Genomic DNA, 19694 nt, shown 5'->3' with positions numbered 1-19694 from the left:
TCCCGCCCGCGGCGGTACCACCGGCAGGAAGGCCCGTACCACCTCCTGGGCCGGAGGGGGAGGACACACGGGGACCGAGACAAGTGAACTGTGAGCGTGAGGAGAGGAACCCTGCCCTTCGCCCAAGCCATCTGCATTTGTTTTTAGCCCCTTTCCCGTGTCTGCCGAGGACAGCGGGGAAGGCTTTGGCGCGCTCGCTGTTCCTCTCTCCCTCTCTCCTTCCCTCAGGAAGCAATGGCGCATGGCTCTGGCGGAGCAGGCGCTGCTGATGCGTACCCAAAAGGCGCCACGGCCGCTGGCCAAAGAGAGCGCGACATTACCGCGCCCCGCCAATCGGAGGCGCCGCCGCTGGCGGGCTGGGGCGGGGCCAGGAGGGCACCGGGAAGTGCCGCGGGCGGGGCTCCCGAGGAGCGCGGGGAGCTGCCGGTCCGTGTCCGTCCCGTGTGGAAACGGGGTAACCTTAAAGAGCAGAGCGGGGGCCAAAGCCTGGATCCGTCCGGTCACCGGTCCGGCTTTGGCGGGAGGGCTCGCGGGGCAGAAGTGGGCACCAGCACAAGCAGTGCCCCAAAAGTTCACGTGTTGGGGGTTTCTGCTTGTGAAGGAAAGATTCATATTTCACAATTCCATTGAAAGACTTGCTATTTAATTAAGTTGTGTTAATGAATTTCTCAATTCAATGATGCCTGGCTTTAAAAATAAAAGTGTAGCGCTGAGGGACAAACTACCTCAGTACAAGTCAAGAATCCAGGTTTGCACCTTTTGCAGTCTAAGGCGTGGCAGAGCTGTGTATTCTCTGCCGTGGATCTTGTTTTTTCCTCTCCTTTCTGGCCGTGTTTTGTGTGCCGTTGTAGTCCGACTGAAGTGTTAAAGTGAGGCCGTGTCTGGTGTGTGGTTCTTGCATGTGAAAAATGCGTATTTTATGATTGGCTTTTTCCAAATATTAAAATGAATATTATATGTGTTGTGTTAGAAAGTAATGCTGTATTAACTATCTTAAGTAGTGTGTTAAATATAGTTTTAGGTTATAAAAAATGTTAAAATAGAAACCATGCTATGCAGGATACTTTTTTTAAAGAAAGGACTTGCAGCGAAATAGCAGCCACAGGACACCTAAATCTTTTAGAGAAAAAGAATTTATTGCCTTCTTATCAGAAGAAACGAACTTCTTCCTGCCTCGAAGGTGCTGTTAGGATTCAGAAGAAGTAGTTGACGATGACCATACACAATCCTGTATTTGAATGGAATTTATGCATCATGTATGAAGTGTATGAATATGCAACAGGCTATTGATTTTAAGGGTTTATCCTCTGTTAACGGGGGTCCTTTTTCGGGCTCGTGCTGCCCAGAAGAAGGTACCTAGACGTCGTAACTCTTTGTCTTTATTGTCTCATATTGTCCTAATTCAAATTGTCCAAATTATTATTACTCTAATTGCATTACTATTTTTATAACCGTTTCATTACTCTTAAGCTTTTAAGATTTCACAAACACGTGGCTGGCGTTTTTCCCCTTGCAGGAGCGGGGCGCCGCGGGCGCGATGGGGCTGCCGGCGCTCGTGCTCGGCCTCGCCGCGGAGCTGACAGCTTTCCTTCAGAAGCATTGTCACCAACGAGGCCGATGTGAAATAGGCCTTTACTGCTATCCGGGAATAAACCTGCCCTCTTGGATCTTAGGGTAATGGTTTGAATGCTTGCACTTTTGTGTTGGTTTTTTAAGGGTTATCTCTGTTAAAGCAAGTTTTGCAGTTTGTTTATATTTTTAACAGCAACAAAAATGTAGTAATAGCATAGTAGTGCCGTCCCAGTGCTGGAGTCTTGCATCATTTAGGGGAAAAGATGGCAATATGACAATCTTTTGAAAACCCATTGCTAAAATATTTCTGAATCTTAAGCCTTAAAGCTGTAAACTGTCTGTAACTGCATCCCTTCATTAAAAGTGATTTAACATGTTTATAGAAATTCAAAATATTAATGACCAGCATATTTTTTCTGCTTGTTTAAAACTGGAAGTGATCTGACAGAAAACATCTATTGAGAAAAGGACTGTGCAGGTTTTTTTAATGAATGGTCTTGCTGGCTATACAAAAGAAAGATATTCTGAATGCAAATTCCATGTTTTAAGGTAAATGAACATATATTTAATTTTCCATTATGAATATTACTGAAGGAAGTAATGAGCATTGTAACACTAAGGTGGTGTTGATTAACTGATGGCTAGGAAGTTGAAATGCTTATGATTTCAACACTCATGTTAATCCATGAATTTTTAAAATCCTGCTTCTGCTGAGGGATTCTAATGTTTGTATCCTTTATATAGGTATCTTTTGTATTCCTAGCATTTATGATGGAATAGACAATCACAGGATCACAAGCCTATTTTTTCAGCTGATGAATACAGCAGCAGTTGTGCTTCCTGGGGGCATGGCCTGTGTTGGTATCTTCCTGTTGTTCACACGTCATGTGAAATACAGAATGGCACCAGAAGAGGTACCACAGTGGAGGATAAGGATTTCAGGGGAGTGAGAAAGCAGTGTAATCATAAACCCCCCACAAGCACTGAGGAACTTTCTCACCAGTCAGGAAATGCTTCTGCCCCGGTGCAGCAGGTTGCTCTGAGATGTTGTGCAGGCACATCTCTGGAGGTGTTCAGAACCTGACTGGACAAAGACCTGAACAACCTGGTCTGGTGTCACAGCTGGCTCTGCCTGAGCAGGAGGTCGAACTGATGTCCCTTGCTGTCTGATTTGTCCTGTATCCCAGTGAACTGAGTGTAACCGTTTTATTTTGCTGTGTGAGGGGGATGGATGTGCTGGGGCTCTTTGATTCTTACAGCTGTCATTGGGAGTAGCTGGTGGCTGTGTGATGCGGGGCAGGCTGAAGCGCTTGCTGGCACAGGGGCTGTAGGAGCATCGGGACGCTGCCCTTGCCACGCCTCCCTTCGGGACCTTGGTGCTACTGCAGGGACAAACCTCTAGCACAGAGAGAAGTATAAGTAAATTGTACCTACAGTACAGGACATACAGGGTTCTGTACAGTACAGAACCCAACAGCAGAGCAGATGTGAGGAGTTTTGGGGGTGGTTCAGTGCTTGTGGCTCTCCAGGAGCGCCACTGGAGAGTGCGGGGCAGGGACCAGGAGCGCTGGGACTTGGAGCTTCTCCGCCTGCCTTGTAGGAAAGACATCCCAGGCCCTGCTTAGATTTTTTTAACGCTGCATTCTTTGCACTCGTAGGAAAGCGAGAGTGCGGGGCAGGGACCAGGAGCGCCAGGACTTGGAGCTCCTCCATCTGCCTTGTAGGAAGGACATCCCAGGCCCTGCTTAGATTGTCTTATGCTGCATTCTTTGCACTCGTAGGAAAGTGTTTTCATCCTGCGGGGTTTTGTTGCTTTTTAGAATATGTTTAGAATACGTTTAGAATGCTTTTTAGAATACGCTGCGGGGTTTTGTTGCTTTTTAGAATACGTTTATACATGTTCTTTGTGGGTAAATGGAAAGGTTATATTTCGGTTTCTAGTCAATATCAGAAGGTTTTAAAATGTGATGCTGTTGATGTCAGTGATACCTTTTGTCATCACTGACTTGCTTGGCCTGAAATAATATTGAATGTTTTCACCTAGCCTTAGTCTTTTCCCTTGCTGTAAAAGACCAAAAAGCAACACTGATTTTCATCTTACTTTGTTACCAACAAGATCTTTAAAAGTCATATTATAACTATATTGTCTAGCTCAGGCAACTATAAAGGTATAAAAGAAATTTTAGCAAAATCTAAGAGGATTTTCTTATTTTTTAAAATTGTTTTAAAACATTTGTGTTTAATTAGAATCCTTCAAGTTCCAGCTGCCTATTCACCTATTGATCCAGATGCACCACCAACTATATCCACTTACTTCATGAAGAAAAGCAACCTTCAGTATGTTCTTGTTGAGAATGACAAAATAAATGTAAGTGTTCAGGCTTCTATAGGAATCATTAAAGGGCAATTTAGACGGGTAGATATGCAAATTGAATTCTGTTTTAATAAGCTTGGATGGAGTGCTTTTGTTTTTTCATGGCAGAAGTTTGTCTTTCTTATTCAGAAAGGAACATCTTTAAAATCAAAAGTACAAAATATTTCTCTGTTCTTCAAAACAATTGCCTTCTTTCCTGTTACACTGTTGTTCAAGCAGCCTTGTTGGGCACTAATATTGGAAGACTTTTCCAGACTTATTTCTTTATATGTCAATGCTAAGAGTTGGAAATCTGCAGTAGTTAAAAAAGCTCCTGCATTTAATACTTGGGTTTCTCTTTGTCTAACTCATCCCAAAACTTATACCCTCACTCATTGCAAAGGGAAGAGACAAGTTACAATTCAGATTCCTTGGTCTTCTGCAGTAGTTTTTTTTTGGTCTATTTTCCTTTTCCATTTGCTCAGATAACTGTTTATTTTGCATTTATGAAGTGTGCATTCACTCATATTTAATTTGTAGAAATACATGAGCTTATAACTGTGACGTGTGTCCTCTTAGAGTAGAGGTATGAAAAATCAGAATTGTTTGTATGAAATGCTGGTTTTTGTTTCATTGCATGCATGAAATAACAACAGTTCCTCCTGAGTTCCACTTTTTGAATTGTTCATTTTCTCTTGCAGAAATTCCAGATGTCCCATGCTGGCTGGTTTTACCACAATTCCTCTGCCATAGAACATATTGGTTTAACTCTCTTCCAAATGAGCTCAAGCAACACTGATGTCAGTTCAGAAGTAGACAATATGAAAAGTAAATGTGAACCTTTCAAAGCTGTGGATAACTCACAGCCAGGAGTTTGCCCAGACCAAACCAAAGTAAAAACGTCAGAAGCAGGATACATGGACGCTGGCCAGAAAGACACTGTAGCATATGTCTTGCATACATCAGGAACTACAGGGATCCCCAAAATCGTCAGAGTGCCTCATAAATGTATAGTGCCTAATATTCAGCATCTTAAGTAAGTAAGTGTGGTTTTCAGTTTTCCTTTCAAATGCTTTTACAAATGTGATGCTTTTAGGATTTTTGTGTAATACTTCAGAGGAGTGTACATAGGGTTTTTGCTGACACGGCTTCACTTCTTCCTCCTTATCCACCTTTGTGGGTTTTTTGCTTTTATTGCCAAGTAGACTCATATAACAGTTTGTTTCTCTATCAGTATTATACTTAAATGGTGCTTTGCCTTTTGTTTTGGGGGCTGTGTTTCAAATAGTGCACTGTTGCTCTAAGTTTTGTACCATCATCTGGCTTGTGGTTTAAAAGAAATAGACAATAAAATTAATCATTTGTTCACAGTTATATTTACTGTGTTCTTTAGTTCTTAATTCATAATTCTTTTTTAGGCTAGCCAGATACCTTCTGTTTCATTTCATATTAAATAAATTATTATGGAATATACAATATTTTTCCTGTCTTGTCTTTTCCTTTCTTCTTCTTTGCTTTTTCTTTCTTTATCCTTTTTTAATGAGCATCTGTTAGTTGAAATATGCCTTTCAGTGAACTCTGTTGGTGTGTAATGTGGTGGGGTATCTTCATAAAACACATCATTAGTGAAACCAACAGTTACAGTCCAGGAGCTCTTGCTCAAATTATATGTCTATATATTCAGAGCCTTTCAGATCTGAGCTTTGCTAATGCATTTCTTTCATGCTTTCATTCTTTTAGTTGGGAAGGGGTTTTTGGCTGCATGCATCAGATTTGTAATTCCTTGCTTTCTTATTTTAGATCCATATTTGAGATCACACAGGATGATGTGCTGTTCCTGGCATCTCCCCTCACATTTGACCCGTCTGTGGTTGAATTGTTCATGGCTCTGACAAGTGGAGCCTCTATTCTGGTCGTACCAAACACCATTAAAATGATGCCTGTGGAGCTCTCTGCTGCTCTGTTTCACCACCACCACGTGACAGTGTTGCAGGTAGGCAAAATCTAAGTGTCTCCAGTGTCTTGCTTCCCACTTTTGCTAATGGGTACTACTTTTTGTCAGCCTAGAATCTAGTGTTAATAGGACAGGAGTGTTCTTGGTCAAAGGCAATATAGCTATCCTTTTTGTTGTAGACAAACAGCTGTTAGCTGTCTAGAAAATTACCATTTGATCAAAACCTCAAACATTTTGTGATAGAAAACACTGAGCTGAAGATTATTTTAAAAAACCTTTACTTATTAAGAATTAAATGAATTATTCTGTTAATTAAACTTTTTGTTCTGAAGAATCTGATAAGAGAGTAAACTGTTACAGACATTTTAAGCACTTTTTAGTGGGCTTGATCTTGGAGTATTTAGTCATACACAAGTTTTAAGTTTTAATGTTAGTTTTTATGCTAACAGTACAACTAAACCTGTCCTAATAGGGTGGTAAAATGTTTGTAATTTTTACGATAATGAGAACAAGGTACAAATTGATTTCAGAGCAATACTTACTATTTTCATGTCACCTGCTTATATGAGGCTACATCCATCTCTTATGTCTTAAAATAGATTATCTCCTGTATGATTTCAATTTTAATAGTTTTCAAGTTTGCAAAATTTACTTGAAGCATCCAGCATGGCTGAATAAGCCTGGCCTGTACCTGTAGTTCTGTTTTTCTTGTCCTGTCACTTGCTACTTGGGAGAAGAGACCAACCCCCATCTGGCTACACCCTCCTTTCAGGCAGTTGTAGAGAGCAAAAAGGTCACCCCTGAGTGTCCTTTTCTCCATGCTAAACACCCCCAGCTCCCTCAGCTGCTCCTTGTAGGATTTGTGCTCTGGACCCTGTTCCATTCCCTTTTTTTTTTTTTTTTTTTGTAACAATGGTGGTAGTTGAGAGTGTAGGGTTTAAATTTAAGATTAATGAGTAGTTGGCTGAAGATTCCACAGCAGGAAAAAACCCAGTAGTTACAAATCTTTTGTAACTATTCTCTGCTCTTATTTTTATTTGTTAGGATTGCTATAAATGGTGTAGATAATCCTATGATACACAAGTTTCATGATCAGTTTAGCTCATTTGCTTTTAGGAAAAAAATTCCTAAGATATTCCTCTCTATGAGCAAGACTTTTAAGACTTTTTAAGTCTTTTAAGACTTCTAAAGATATATTTGTTAAGCATGTTAAGCAGTAATAGAGAAGGGCAGAAATTAATGAATGAAGATTTTTGAAAAGACTTTTTAAGAGAAGTTTGATTTGTTTTTGTGGGGGTTTTTTTGATCACTGTCCTAATCTCTGAAGGAGGGGCTTCTCAGCTGAATTATTGACAAAAATGTTCTCCCTACAGCTTAACTGATGGATGAGTAATTTTATGATATTTCTTAAAAAATAAAAAAACCATTACCTCCCCCCATTGAATTTTTTGAGCACACTCGAGAAATCCAAAAATAATTATGAGGGAGGGAAGAGTATACATTTTTCCCTTGTTTTGTTGCCAAAATTTCACTAATGTTAGAATTATCAGTTGAAAAAATATGGTCTTCATCTATTACTAGAAAAAAAGAACCTGGTAAGAAATAATCCTATTAATTTTCCAGTTCTCTTACCAGAAAAGCAGGCAAGAATGAGAGTGAAATGTGCCTGGTAAAATGATTTACTGTTTTTTTTCCTTTCAGTGAAAGGGCTCTACATCACCAATAGTTTTCTAGAAATAGTTGTTTAAGGAAACTGGTTTGGGTTTGGGTTTGGGGGATTTGGGTTTTGTATCTTTGCCCCCTGCTTATTTTAGTGAAAGCTTTGAGAAAAACCCATTCTTGTGAACTGTTTTATTTGCATAAATCAAGGACAGCCCAGAATCTGACATCCTAGGAATTTTTAGCATTATGTAAGGTCTTTAAATGTTCTGTATGCACATTAATCAGATGTATAGGTTATATTTTTGCTATAACATTCTGGAATGAACGAGAAAAAGGCTCAAACAATAAGATAGAGAGAATACTGTGTTGTTTTCTGTTTCCAAGTAATTATCAGAAGACCTAATGTGCATACACTTGAAGTAATAGCTGAGACACAAAAGGAAACCTGAAACACACCAGGGTAAAGAAGAAGCTTTGCAGAAGAACATAGAATTATGCTGATAGTACTCATTAAAGGCCTTATAAGAAACAAAATCTCACAAAACACCATTGTGACGATTGGTACGTAGATGTTTTAAAGTACATCCATAATACAGCCATGTAGCAGAAGAGAGGTATGCATACACTGATAAAATGTAACAGGTCTTTCTTTTTTTTTTTTAAATATGTATCATTCAGGCAACACCAACACTTCTCAGGAGGTTTGGAGCTCACATTATTAAATCAAGAGTGTTGTCTGCAAATACTTCACTTCGTGTCTTAGCCCTTGGTGGTGAAGCATTTCCTGCACTGAGTCTCTTGAAAAGTTGGAAGCACAAGGAGAACAAAACAAGCATTTTTAATCTCTATGGTATTACTGAAGTGTCAAGCTGGGCTACTTGCTACAAGATTCCTGAGGAGTTTTTTAGTGCTGATTTTAGGTAGGAAAATTCACTGTTCTCAATGGCTTGGCATGTGAATGATGAAAATCACCAGAAATAATAGAACCTCAGTCTCCTGTTACCAGGGCTACTGAGTCCTCATGAGTGTTTATACTGGTAGAAGTTACATTTGGGTTTATGTAGAAACAGACTAATCCATTGTCTCATGAGCCACTACAGCCCCCACTCTCCTATTTTAGTAGTGTGGGTGGCAGAAATTTGTCCAAAGTGGCTCACCCAAGGTTTCACAGTAATTTAAACTTCAAGAAGTACTTGCTTTTCATTATTTATCACTCTGTCATAATTCACTCAGTTTCTGACTTGTTTGGCATTTTTTCTTCATGTTATTTTTTAGAGTCATGAAAGGCACTTCCCATTATCTCACTGTTTAATTTTCTCTCTGAAATGTGTGATTATTCCATGCCATAATAATTATACATGCAGTTTGAGTTAAATGTGTCCTAAAGAAAGCGATGGTTTGCACAAATGATGTGACATATTAACCTGGTGCTTAAACCCTTGAAGACTAAAAGTGGTGGATTGTCATGAAGTGTTCTTACATTCTTATGTAAAACTAATTTTCTCTGAGTTCAAACAAAAAAATGTAATACTTTAAAATAGAAATTGAACTGGAATCCATGCCGAAGTTATTTTAAGTTGCTGTAAGTTTTGCTTTATTGAAGAAAATATATTATTCTATACTCTCACTCAGAAATAGCTTCTATATTCAATAAATGAGGTCCTGCAACTGCTTGAAGAGGATGGAGAATGAAGGGAAAGGAAGGAGTTGGTCAGAGAAGTCTATAATCGATACATGACATTGAAATGACAGTTTCTTGTATTTCAGTCTTTTCTGAACTGAATGTTTTCTAAATCTTTTTCTGAACTTTTCTTAACTGTACTTATTAAAATAGAGTAAAAGCTCAAATTAGGCAGGGAAAAATGAGTTAGAAAGCAGTTCCACATGCTTAAATTGGTTGACTTGATGGGTGTTTCAATCTAGGAGACTTAAAAGTTGACTGAAATGATTGGGGTTCTCTCAGGGGATTTCAGGGTCTATTCAGGCCTTATTTTCTGTAGTTCTGTGGAGTCTTCTGGTATATATCAGTAACACCCATGCACACTGATAAGGTTTTTTAATTTTTAATAAATTAATACCTTTTTAAAGAAGAAGCATTCGTAGGAAGAATTCCCAAGTATCTATCTTTGCTCTAATGCCAGTCTTTTAAAAATCTACATGATACCTGGTTTCTGGGGCAGTTGTTTTGTGTTCAGAAGAGAAAGACTTCTACTGTTTCTCTCTAATATATTTAGAACGGATTTTCCTGTACCGTTGGGATCACCGCTCCTTGGAACAAAACTTGAGGTCAGAGATGCCAATGGATCTGCAGTTCTTGAAGGCGAGGGACAAATATTTATAGGTTATTTTATGTTTCTAATTCTTCTAAGAGGCTGTTCTTAATTGATTGACTTTTAATAATATATTGATAATTTTACCTGATATTTGCCTGTGATACACAGATTAATACAGCATTTTAAGTTCTGATTGGGCTGGGAACTTTCTGATAGTATTTTAGGTTGTTGGAATGATGAACAGGAAAGTACTATCATTTTATCTGCAGACTATGTCTTTATTATCTTGATTTCTTTTTCCCTTCTTGCATTTTGACATTCTCAGCTGAAGTAATTTCTGTGTATTAACTGAATTAACTGCATAGCCAGAATTGCACATTGCAGAAGTTTGGACGTTGATAATGGTATTTCAATATTTCTTATAATTCCTGGTAAAATTTAAGAGAATTTGATAAAGCACTCACTATAATTTTCATTTACAGTTCGCTATTTTGTATATATGACCACAATCTTTTTTTGTCTAGGTGGTGAAGAACGAGTCTGCTTTCTTGATGAGGAAATAACTGTGCCACTGGGTACAATGAGAGAAACAGGGGATTTTGTAAGAGTGGAGAACGCAAAGTTGTTCTTCCTGGGTCGGAAGGACAATCAGATTAAACGTCATGGCAAACGTTTTAATATTGAATATCTGCAGCAGGTAAGTGCTCACCTCCACAGAGTAAAGTATGCCACTATAAAAAGGCAGCTATAAGAAACACATTGTTACCATCAGAAATGGGTATTTGCTTGTTTCCAGATGACTTTTAGGAGTCTAAAGGAATTTGGTGGGTGTATTATAAAGAATCTACTCACATAATTTAGGGAGGAGTTTGTTCTGAGTTCTTGGGAATCTTTTATTGTATGGTTTCTTCCAGGAGAATTGAAAAATGTATAAACATCTGAAAAGTACTGAGTATAGTGATTCTTCTACAAGACTGAGTGTCACATTCCTGGATTATATCTTGTTCATGATATTTTGGCAAATAATACATATATCTATGAGTTTATTTTTATGTGAAGTACAACTTTCAGCTACAAAAGAAGCTATTTCATAGGATGTTATGTAGGAATGTGAGAAAAATGCAGTTTTTAAAGGTGTGTGGTTTTTTTCATTGTTTTTTGCTTCTTTTACTCTACTGATGAAATGCATTTCAAAACAAGACTAATGTTTTTTAATTACAGGTTGCTGAAGATCTTTGCCAGGTAGAAGCTTGTGCAGTTACCTGGTACCAACAGGAAAAACTTATCCTGTTTGTTTTACCCAAAGATGATTTTGAAGAGAGAGAAACATTTAAAGAACTCCAGAAGCATCTACCAGCTTATGCAGTGCCTGATGAGATTGTAGTGATTAAAGCTTTCCCTTTAACATCACACGGTAAATGAAACTATTAAGAACCCTTGCCACTTGTTTTTGTTTTAATTTTTTTATTAACCAAAATCCAGTATCTGATTCATGCTTTTAGAATATGTACATTAGATAAGTAATGCCTAATAGGAAATAATGGCCCTGTATTGTTATGTTTTCTTGATGATGTTTCATTTGAGAGTCAAAGAGTAATGGAAAAATCAATTTAGTTTTAACACTGCACATTTCTTACCTCAGTTGCTCCTGTTGCAGTCTGCAACAGAACCCTCACTTCTACTGAGGAAAAAGCAGGCCTTGAGATGGGATTCTGTGGGAGGGGAAAATTTTCAAAAACCTTACTGGTTTTCATGTAGTTGATCAACTGTGTTAAAAAATGCAGATGCAGTAGAGTCTGAGTAAGGAAACACATACAAGAATATAGTGACTATTTGGGCAGAGCAAGTTTTGAAAGTGCTAATACTAAACAAGCAATGAAAAAAAATCGTCCTTTATTTTCTACAAAGGCAAAGTTGATATATCTGAGCTGAACAAGATTTACCAGAACCATCTAAACTCCAGAAGGCGTGACAGTAAGCTGAGTGACGCAGAGGAATTGTGGGAAAGATTGCAGTATTTATGGAAGGTAGTATTTTGAGCTGCCTTTTTATCTTTGCAAGTGGATCATTATACATGTGTCAGGAATTAAACAGTTTTAAGTATGACTAATGCAACCAGAACATTCTAGCTGCCTATAGATTTAAGCAGTACAGCTCTATTCTATTCAGTTATACTTAAATATAGTTCCTCTGCAGTGGCCAAGAGAGAGTAATTTTTATTTCTCTTATCAGACAAAACTGCAGGCTATGAGGTGTAAGCAATTAGCATAGAAAGAATGTAATGTCAATAGCTTTTCAAATGCTGCTTCACATGCCAAAAGAAGCAATCACTAAAGAAAACAAGGAACTGGGAGATGGGAACTTTGTAAAAAATTAGCTGCTGTGTTAGTAGAGTTTCTTATTTCTCAAGAAAAATTGAAGAATCCATTTTTTAAATAGATGGTGCAGTTGCACAACTGTCTCTTGGACTGCCTGTCTGGATTGTTTCTAAATTTCTGTGCTAAAGACTTGTTTTTCAAGGTATTGAAATGTGATGCCAAACAGTATTACTTTGTTTCTCAAAGGTGGATTTACTAGTTTCACCTGAAAATGGGATTAGCTGTGGCCTAGGACTTGAACAAGTAAATGTAGTGTATTTATTTGTCTGTGCCAATCCTTTTCACATTAATGAAGTGATAACCCAGGGTATTGGTTGTGTCCTAGATCCATTATGGACAGCAGAAGGTGGTTCCAAAACAAAAGGGTTTGGATTTGACATCCAGACTTAGTAACAAGGGAGTGTGGTGAGAGGTGACTCAGTTATTGCTGTTTGTTGTAGTAACAATGCCAAATGCAAAATCTTTCATGAACTGAAGGGCTTTATAACTTCAAAAGTAGGTAGGTAAGTAGGTTACTTAAATAATTTAGAAGTAAAAAAGAACAGTTTATATAAGCTTTGTTATTAAAATAAAACGCCTAAACTGATTTTATCAAAAGACATCTATGTTTTATCTGCAAAGTTGTCATTGATAAATGGTATTGAAAATGGCCAATCAATATATAGTACAATTCCCTTTAATTCTTTAGACTGCAGAATTGGTATTGAGCAAGACATTTTGTAGTACAGAATTAGTATCTCCCTACTTCCTCATTCCTCTCCAGTTCTTGTTCTGTCAGTCCCTCTGTTGGCACTAACATTTTTCAATGATTTTTTGCAGAGTAGTGAATTTTCTCAGTTGTTCATTTTTAGCATGACTTCTAGGTGTACAGGTAGATTCTACCCCCCCTGAGGTTTTATGTGTGTGACATGGTATAACATCTATGGGCTGATACCTCTTTCCTTCGTTTTTTCTCTAGTCTGTCCTTGGACTTCCATGTGATTCCACTGGAATTTCTAAAGATGCAGTATTTCTGTGCAGTGGTGGAGACTCCCTAAAGGCACTGCGATTTTATGAAGAAATTGAGATGTTAGTAGGCAAAGCTGTGCCAGGACTCCTTGAAGTTATTCTCAGCCACTCAATTGAAGAAGTTTACAGACATATTCTTAAAATGCTGTTTCCAGATGAAGAACAATTAATGAATCCTGACAATGTTGTGAAAAGAAAATTAAGAAGGAACAGTGGAGAGCAATTCCATGGAAAATACATTAAACTGACATCTGAAAGAGGTCTTGAGATTGCTTCAGGATTAATTCCATTTATTGCCCTGAACAGAGGAAATCATCTTTTCTCTATGAATTTCACCAAGTCTTCTATGCAGCCCAAAAATACAGAACAGGTAGGAGTGGAACCGCTACAGCAGCCCTCCTCTCTGCATTCCAAGATTCCAGCTGTAATGAAAAGCCATGTGCAAGGGTCTGAACTGGAGAATAGAATTTTAACACTTGAAAACAAGGCAAATAAAAATGACCATTCCTCTGTTCAGCAAATCCATGCAGAATGTAGTCACTCATCAGTGGCAGAGCTGGCATTGTGTGTGAGGTGGAAGTCAAACACAAGGAAATGTGTTGATGCATCACCACTGGTTATAATATCAGCTAAAGAAGAAGTATCTGCATCTGTGTATATTGGCTCTCACTCCCATGCAATGCAGGCAATTGATCTAGATTTGGGAGAAATAAAATGGGAGAAGACCCTTGGAGATCGTATTGAGTCTTCTGCCTGTGTATCCAAGTGTGGAAATTACATTGTTGTTGGTATGTCTTTTGCTTCAGCCTTCATTTTCAATTCTTCTTCTGCTAAATACAAGATGAATGACAGGGAATCACATTCCTTATCTCTGATGGTCCTCCATCCATCAACTTCCACATCTGCCTCAGACCTAATTTATTGTAAAATAGAAACAGAAGGAGGAAGTAATTTAAGTTTCATGATAACTAGTGATGGAGCTTATCTAACATAAACACTTGTGGTTTATTATATCCCAGTTTATTAATAAGGAATAAACAATGGCTACAGTTTCTTTTTTAGTGGTAGATTAAGGTGTGACATTTAAACTTGTTTTTGGGATTTTTAGAAAGAAAAATAGTATAGAAAGGTAATGGAGTCTTAAATGTCTTGGTGAATTAATAGAGTTAGAAATTAGTACATGGTATCTCATATTGTTTTTCACAGAGTTTAATTATCTCATTTGACTCTTCTTTCTGGAAATGTAAAGAACACATTTGGATATTTTTTTGGTTTTGTCATATCTGTTGTCAGCAGAGTTGCCATTATTTATCTTGGTGTCATCTTTTTAGCTAATATATCTATGTCACTGGTTAGTGCAGATGGCCAAGTGGTGAGGTTTTTTTAATGCAACTCTAATGTTGCCATCTTTTTGTTTGTATTTTGATTGCTCTTCACTCTTGATCATAAAATTGAATATTTTATTAACATGAAGGAGTTTCTATGATGGCAGTTCGGTTTTCAGTAGAGAACTTAAAAATATTATTCTTTTAACACCTTTGTTTTCAGAAACAAAACCTAGACAAAGAGGTAATTTAAAAAAATTTGTGTTCTCCCTTGTCAGCAACTCACTGTGTTTTCTACTATTGTTACTGAAAAATTTGATAGAAAGATAGTGAAATAAGTATATTCTAAATGTACCTTAGAAAAAACACACAGAACAATAATCTTTGACTGTATCAGCAAAACTTTTGAGCTAAAAACACAGGAGAAGCTTCCAAAAATATTTTGAAACTCTACCTTATGAATAATCTTACTTCTTTCCAGCAGTGATACAACTGGCAGCACAAGTCACACCACAAAGGCAAATAATCATTATTCTTTTTTTTTTCCCATCATGTTTTATTCCACATAGGTTGTTATGATGGCTTGGTGTATGTGCTTCAAAGCAGTGATGGAGAAATACACTGGACTTTTGTCACAGAAGACTCTGTGAAAAGCTCTGCAGTTGTAGACCCTTCCAGTGGACTGGTCTACATTGGATCTCATGACCAGCATGTGTATGCTTTGGATATTTATGTAAGAACACTGACTCACTTTCACTTGTAGAACAATAAATATCCAATTTAGACACTATTTGTCGTGCACCAGAAGAAGTTCCACTGGTGTTAGTATTCTTAGGAGTCCACAATCACTTCTGAAAGTTAGGCCTGCTGTAAGTGGGGTTAGAATTATGTGACAGTAAACAGTTTTAGTGGTGTTCAGTTGTGGTTCTTGTGATATTAGTCCTGGTTGAAACTAAATATTAAGTTTCTTAGTTATTAAGTTCTCCATAGGTGTTTCAGAATAGGGTGTCTAGCTAGAAATAGAACTGTGGTTTTCAATCTTACCTTGTAAATGAGAAGATGGAGGCAGATGGGAAATAAAAGGGGCAGATACTGCCTTTTCATTAGCTGAATTTATTTTATTTACTGGAAGAGAAACCAGTGGCACATGTGTTGCTGTCATGGTGTGTAGATTGTCTTCACTTCTTAACTAGTATTTGCTGAGTAAACACAGTACTTGATAATGTTTGACATTCAAAGGTCTTTGTAAACATGATGCGCTCTAACTCCAGTTGAAAAATTGTTTATTATTATTTTTTCATGTACTTACAGGAAAAGGTGTGTGTATGGAAGTTACACTGTGAAGGTGGAGCTGTGTTTTCATCTCCTTGTCTAAATTCTTTTCCACATCATCTCTATGTTGCTACACTAGGAGGACTATTACTGGCTGTTAACCCAGTATGTACCTTTGCTTATGTGTCTTTCAGCCAAATGTATTTCTGAAGTTAAGACTGCTATTCTAATGAAAGGGGAGATGATCATATGTTACCATGAAATATTTTTAACTCCGGGGCATTGTAATGATATACAAGGTTACCATAATCCTTCCCACACTTCAGAAATACACCTGGTGATAAAGAGGACTGAACTGACTTGGTTGAATTCACATTCTGACCAAAGGCCAAAGTTGTAGTCAGTTTCTTGTCATTCCTGTATCAGTAACCAGGGAGTGAGAGCAAGTATATAGATTTATTTCCTGCCCCCTCCTCCTTTGGCACTAGGATTGGAAAAAAAAAAACTACACAGAAATCAGAACAGAATGCAGAAAGAAGCCCCTTCATTCTTTTTACTGCTTCCCTCCCCATATTTAAGAGCTGTCCTTTTAATCTCAGTGTTCAGTTCTGTTATTTGCACTGGGGAAATGGCATTCTTGATAGATGTGGAGCAATTTCATGGTTTTCTGAGGCATTGTTGGCTTACAGCTGGTCCTGCCTGATAAAAAGGAGTAGAGAGTAGAAGCAGCTGTTACTGTTTCTGTACTCACACAACACAGAGCATCAATCCTAATCACCTTTACCTTCTGCCCACTACAACTGTCCTCAGTAGTAACCAGTCTGCTATTAGAAAACCAGTGTGTGGTTTTGCAGCAAGAGTGGGCTGTGCTTAAGAAAAGATATTTTTTTATTCTATAATCCACAGTAAGAGATAGTTGAGAAACCCACCCACAAGTGAGTCTGTGCCTTCCTATTTTTGTGAATAATCCTAATTCCTGGGGAATATGCAAGATACAGTAGGAATGCATTGTGACAGTCATAGATAGTGAGCTGCAACATGTCATAGAGTATCAATATAACTTGATTCCAAAGTATCTCTGCTTCATTGGTCCTTGTCACATACTGAGCAGCTGGGAATGAAATTAAAAACTGAATCTGGCATTTATTAGAACTACTGCTAATACACTCAACTATCATTATTACTTTGTCTACAGTGAGCAAGAAAATTAGGTTTTGATCACATTTTTGTTTTGTGTGGGTGTTGTTGTTGTTGTTGTTGTTTTGGTTTGGGGGTTTGGCTTTTTATTCCACACTACATAAGGGCTGGGTCAGGCAGTGATGGAAGGGTTGTTTTGTGCTGTTTCTTACAGTTGTGTTAAGCATCAGATATTCCATGCTGCCACTTACAGGTGACGGGGAGTAAGATTTGGAAAAGCAACCTTGGAAAACCACTCTTCTCCTCTCCTCACTGCAATGAGAACTACGTCTGTCTTGGGTGTGTGGATGGAAACTTATATTGTTACACTCATTCTGGAGAAAAGGTAAAAGTCTTGTTGGGTTTTTACGTCCATCACAAAACCCTGAATAAGATTTTTTAGGACTGGTTTCTGAGGCTTAATGATTGACACGTACCTTTTTGTGAAGCAAATAGAAGTGCCTGTTGTTAGAGATGAGAAAGTAGAAAAACTGTTTGCCTAGGATAGTCCATGGCAAAATCACAAACTCAAGTTGCCTGATGCAGTAAGAGAACTTCTAGCTCAGACCTTATACCCAAAGTAAATTGTCAAGTTTAGTGCCAGCAAATGAAATTATTTCATTTGGAGCTTTCCAAGCAGGTTTAAGGTGTCTCTTCTCTAAGATGGTGGTTATTCAGAAGTAAAGATTTCTTAGAATTTTTATGCTTTTGTCAAAAAATGCCAAATCATGATTCTGGTAAAATATGTGTAAGCCTTCACATTTAATTAAGTGAGAGTATTTTTTTAGTTCCTCAGAGATAAATGTAGTTTGTATCTGGTGGTAAACAACTGACACCATTCATTTGTTAGCCTGAGATGCAGTATTTATGTCAATTCCTGAGCCTTTTCCGATTATAAAATACATGTTAATCCATCCATGCACTGCTCTCTGCTTTCAGCAGTGTTGCAGACCTGATACTCTTTTGAGGAAGGATCTGCACATTGTTAGCATAAGCAAAGGAAATCTGTATTCCAAAAGGAATATATGCCTTTCTGGCAAAGAATGACATATTAACAGGGTTCTTGATGTTCATTACTAATTGTACAACAGCCCAAGAATATTCTTTTCCCAAATTGGCCATTTTTACGCGGGCCTCACTGAAGGTAGTAACTCTTCCCTCTTCCACATCTATTTTATGAGACTTTTATTGCTTACTCTCTGTGGAAAACCTTATTTGTAATGTGACAAAGATTTACTAGACCTCACTGAAATCTAGTATGCTTTTGAAATTAAATGCTCTCCTATCAACAATGAGTCTATTAAAAAATTACAGTTGCTGTAAAACTGATAATGTAAAAAACCTTTGATAATGGTTGGTTGTGTTCTTTCTGTAGGTTTGGCAATTTTCCACTAATGGGCCAGTGTTTTCATCTCCATGCCTCTCAAGTTTAACTAAGCAAGAAATATTTTTTGGCTCTCACGACTGCTTTATCTACTGCTGTAACATGGAGGGTAATTTACTTTGGAAATTTGAAGCCACTTCAAGCGTATATGGAACACCATTCATTTTCCAAAGTGATGACTTAAATAACAAAATTCTCCTGGCAGCAGTATCTACAGATGGCAGAGTGTGGATCCTGAATGCCAAGAGTGGAACAGCAGAAGGAGTAGATAAGCTTCCAGGCGAGGTTTTCTCTTCGCCCGTAGTGTGGGGAACAAAGCTTGTTGTTGGCTGTAGAAATGATTATGTTTATTGTCTGGATCTGTATATAGCAGGGAAAAGTAACAGCTAAGATGTTAGGCTGCTTCCTTGTTATTGTTTACATTTGTAAACTGGGAGCTCACAGGTGCTCTCCACCCTTCTGCCTATTTTGCTGCAGGCAAGAGATGCTCCTTGCAGGCTTATCAGGTGAGATTTTGCATCAGGCAGTGTCCAGTGATGGAGAGAGGATGGGTGCTCAGCACCTTGCCAGAGAGGGGACAAAGTGTGTAAGGTGCCACATTCCACAGCTTGGATAGCAGGCTTATCTCTGAGGGAGGAGTGAATTGCTTTCTTGGAGTCCCTCCTCGCCTGTGCCTGGCTCTTCCTTGCACCAGACTAGTGTTTGTCTGTCTGTCTATCAAGATTTCTGTGCCAAGCAAGCTAACACAAGTCCTTTTTTGAATCTAACTTTTAATTTGATTTCTGGAGACATAGCCTGAATTTCATATAGCTGGAAGGAGTGACCTGTTTACTACAGTTTGTACAAACAGAATAGTTCATCTTTTGTTGACATAGGCCTCTCATGGTTTAATTAATCTAGCATATACTAAAACTCCATTAAAGTCAGTAGGAGTTGCCTCTTGTATTCTAAAAGTGGAAGTAACACTATAAATATTTAAATTTCAATGACAGAAACAGTGTGAGTTCTAAGATGAAGTGTGCACTGCTCAAATTAACCATTGTCAAATAGTTTTTTAAAATATTTGAATGAATACTGTTTACATTGTTTTCACAAGAACTATTAATAAAAGGTTGTGTAAATTGGGTTTTGTATTCTTTAACACCTTAGAAAAAAGTACCAGTGGTCTTGGTAATGCAAATCAAATACTTGCAGTGGCAAAAGTACACTTTACTGAGAGCATTTCCTAAGAGTCTTCTGAAAGAAGTGTAGTAGGAACTCTTACCTTACTTGCTCTCATCTAATTTGTATCCTGTGTAGTATGTAGTGCAGTTGTAGCACTGTAAAAAGTTGTATTT

The 19694-nt window shown here is 37.9% G+C and overlaps 1 protein-coding gene across 1 annotated transcript; it reads left to right on the top strand.

Annotated features, from left to right (window-relative positions):
* The first annotated feature begins 1560 nt into the window (after positions 1-1560).
* On the top strand, positions 1561-19483 carry AASDH (aminoadipate-semialdehyde dehydrogenase). The gene is made up of 14 exons (XM_005415661.3): positions 1561-1674; positions 3820-3940; positions 4627-4961; positions 5726-5918; positions 8220-8461; positions 9776-9882; positions 10339-10511; positions 11036-11228; positions 11723-11841; positions 13151-13988; positions 15095-15258; positions 15837-15962; positions 17188-17319; positions 18349-19483. Exons 2-14 carry the CDS (start codon positions 3890-3892, stop codon positions 18745-18747), a joined length of 3072 nt encoding a protein of 1023 aa, XP_005415718.2. The 5' UTR covers positions 1561-1674; positions 3820-3889; the 3' UTR covers positions 18748-19483.
* The last annotated feature ends 211 nt before the right edge of the window (positions 19484-19694 follow it).

Source organism: Geospiza fortis, unplaced genomic scaffold, assembly GCF_000277835.1.
Source record: "Geospiza fortis unplaced genomic scaffold, GeoFor_1.0 scaffold40, whole genome shotgun sequence".
Lineage (NCBI taxonomy): Eukaryota > Metazoa > Chordata > Aves > Passeriformes > Thraupidae > Geospiza > Geospiza fortis.
This window is presented reverse-complemented; position numbering and strand designations above follow the sequence as displayed.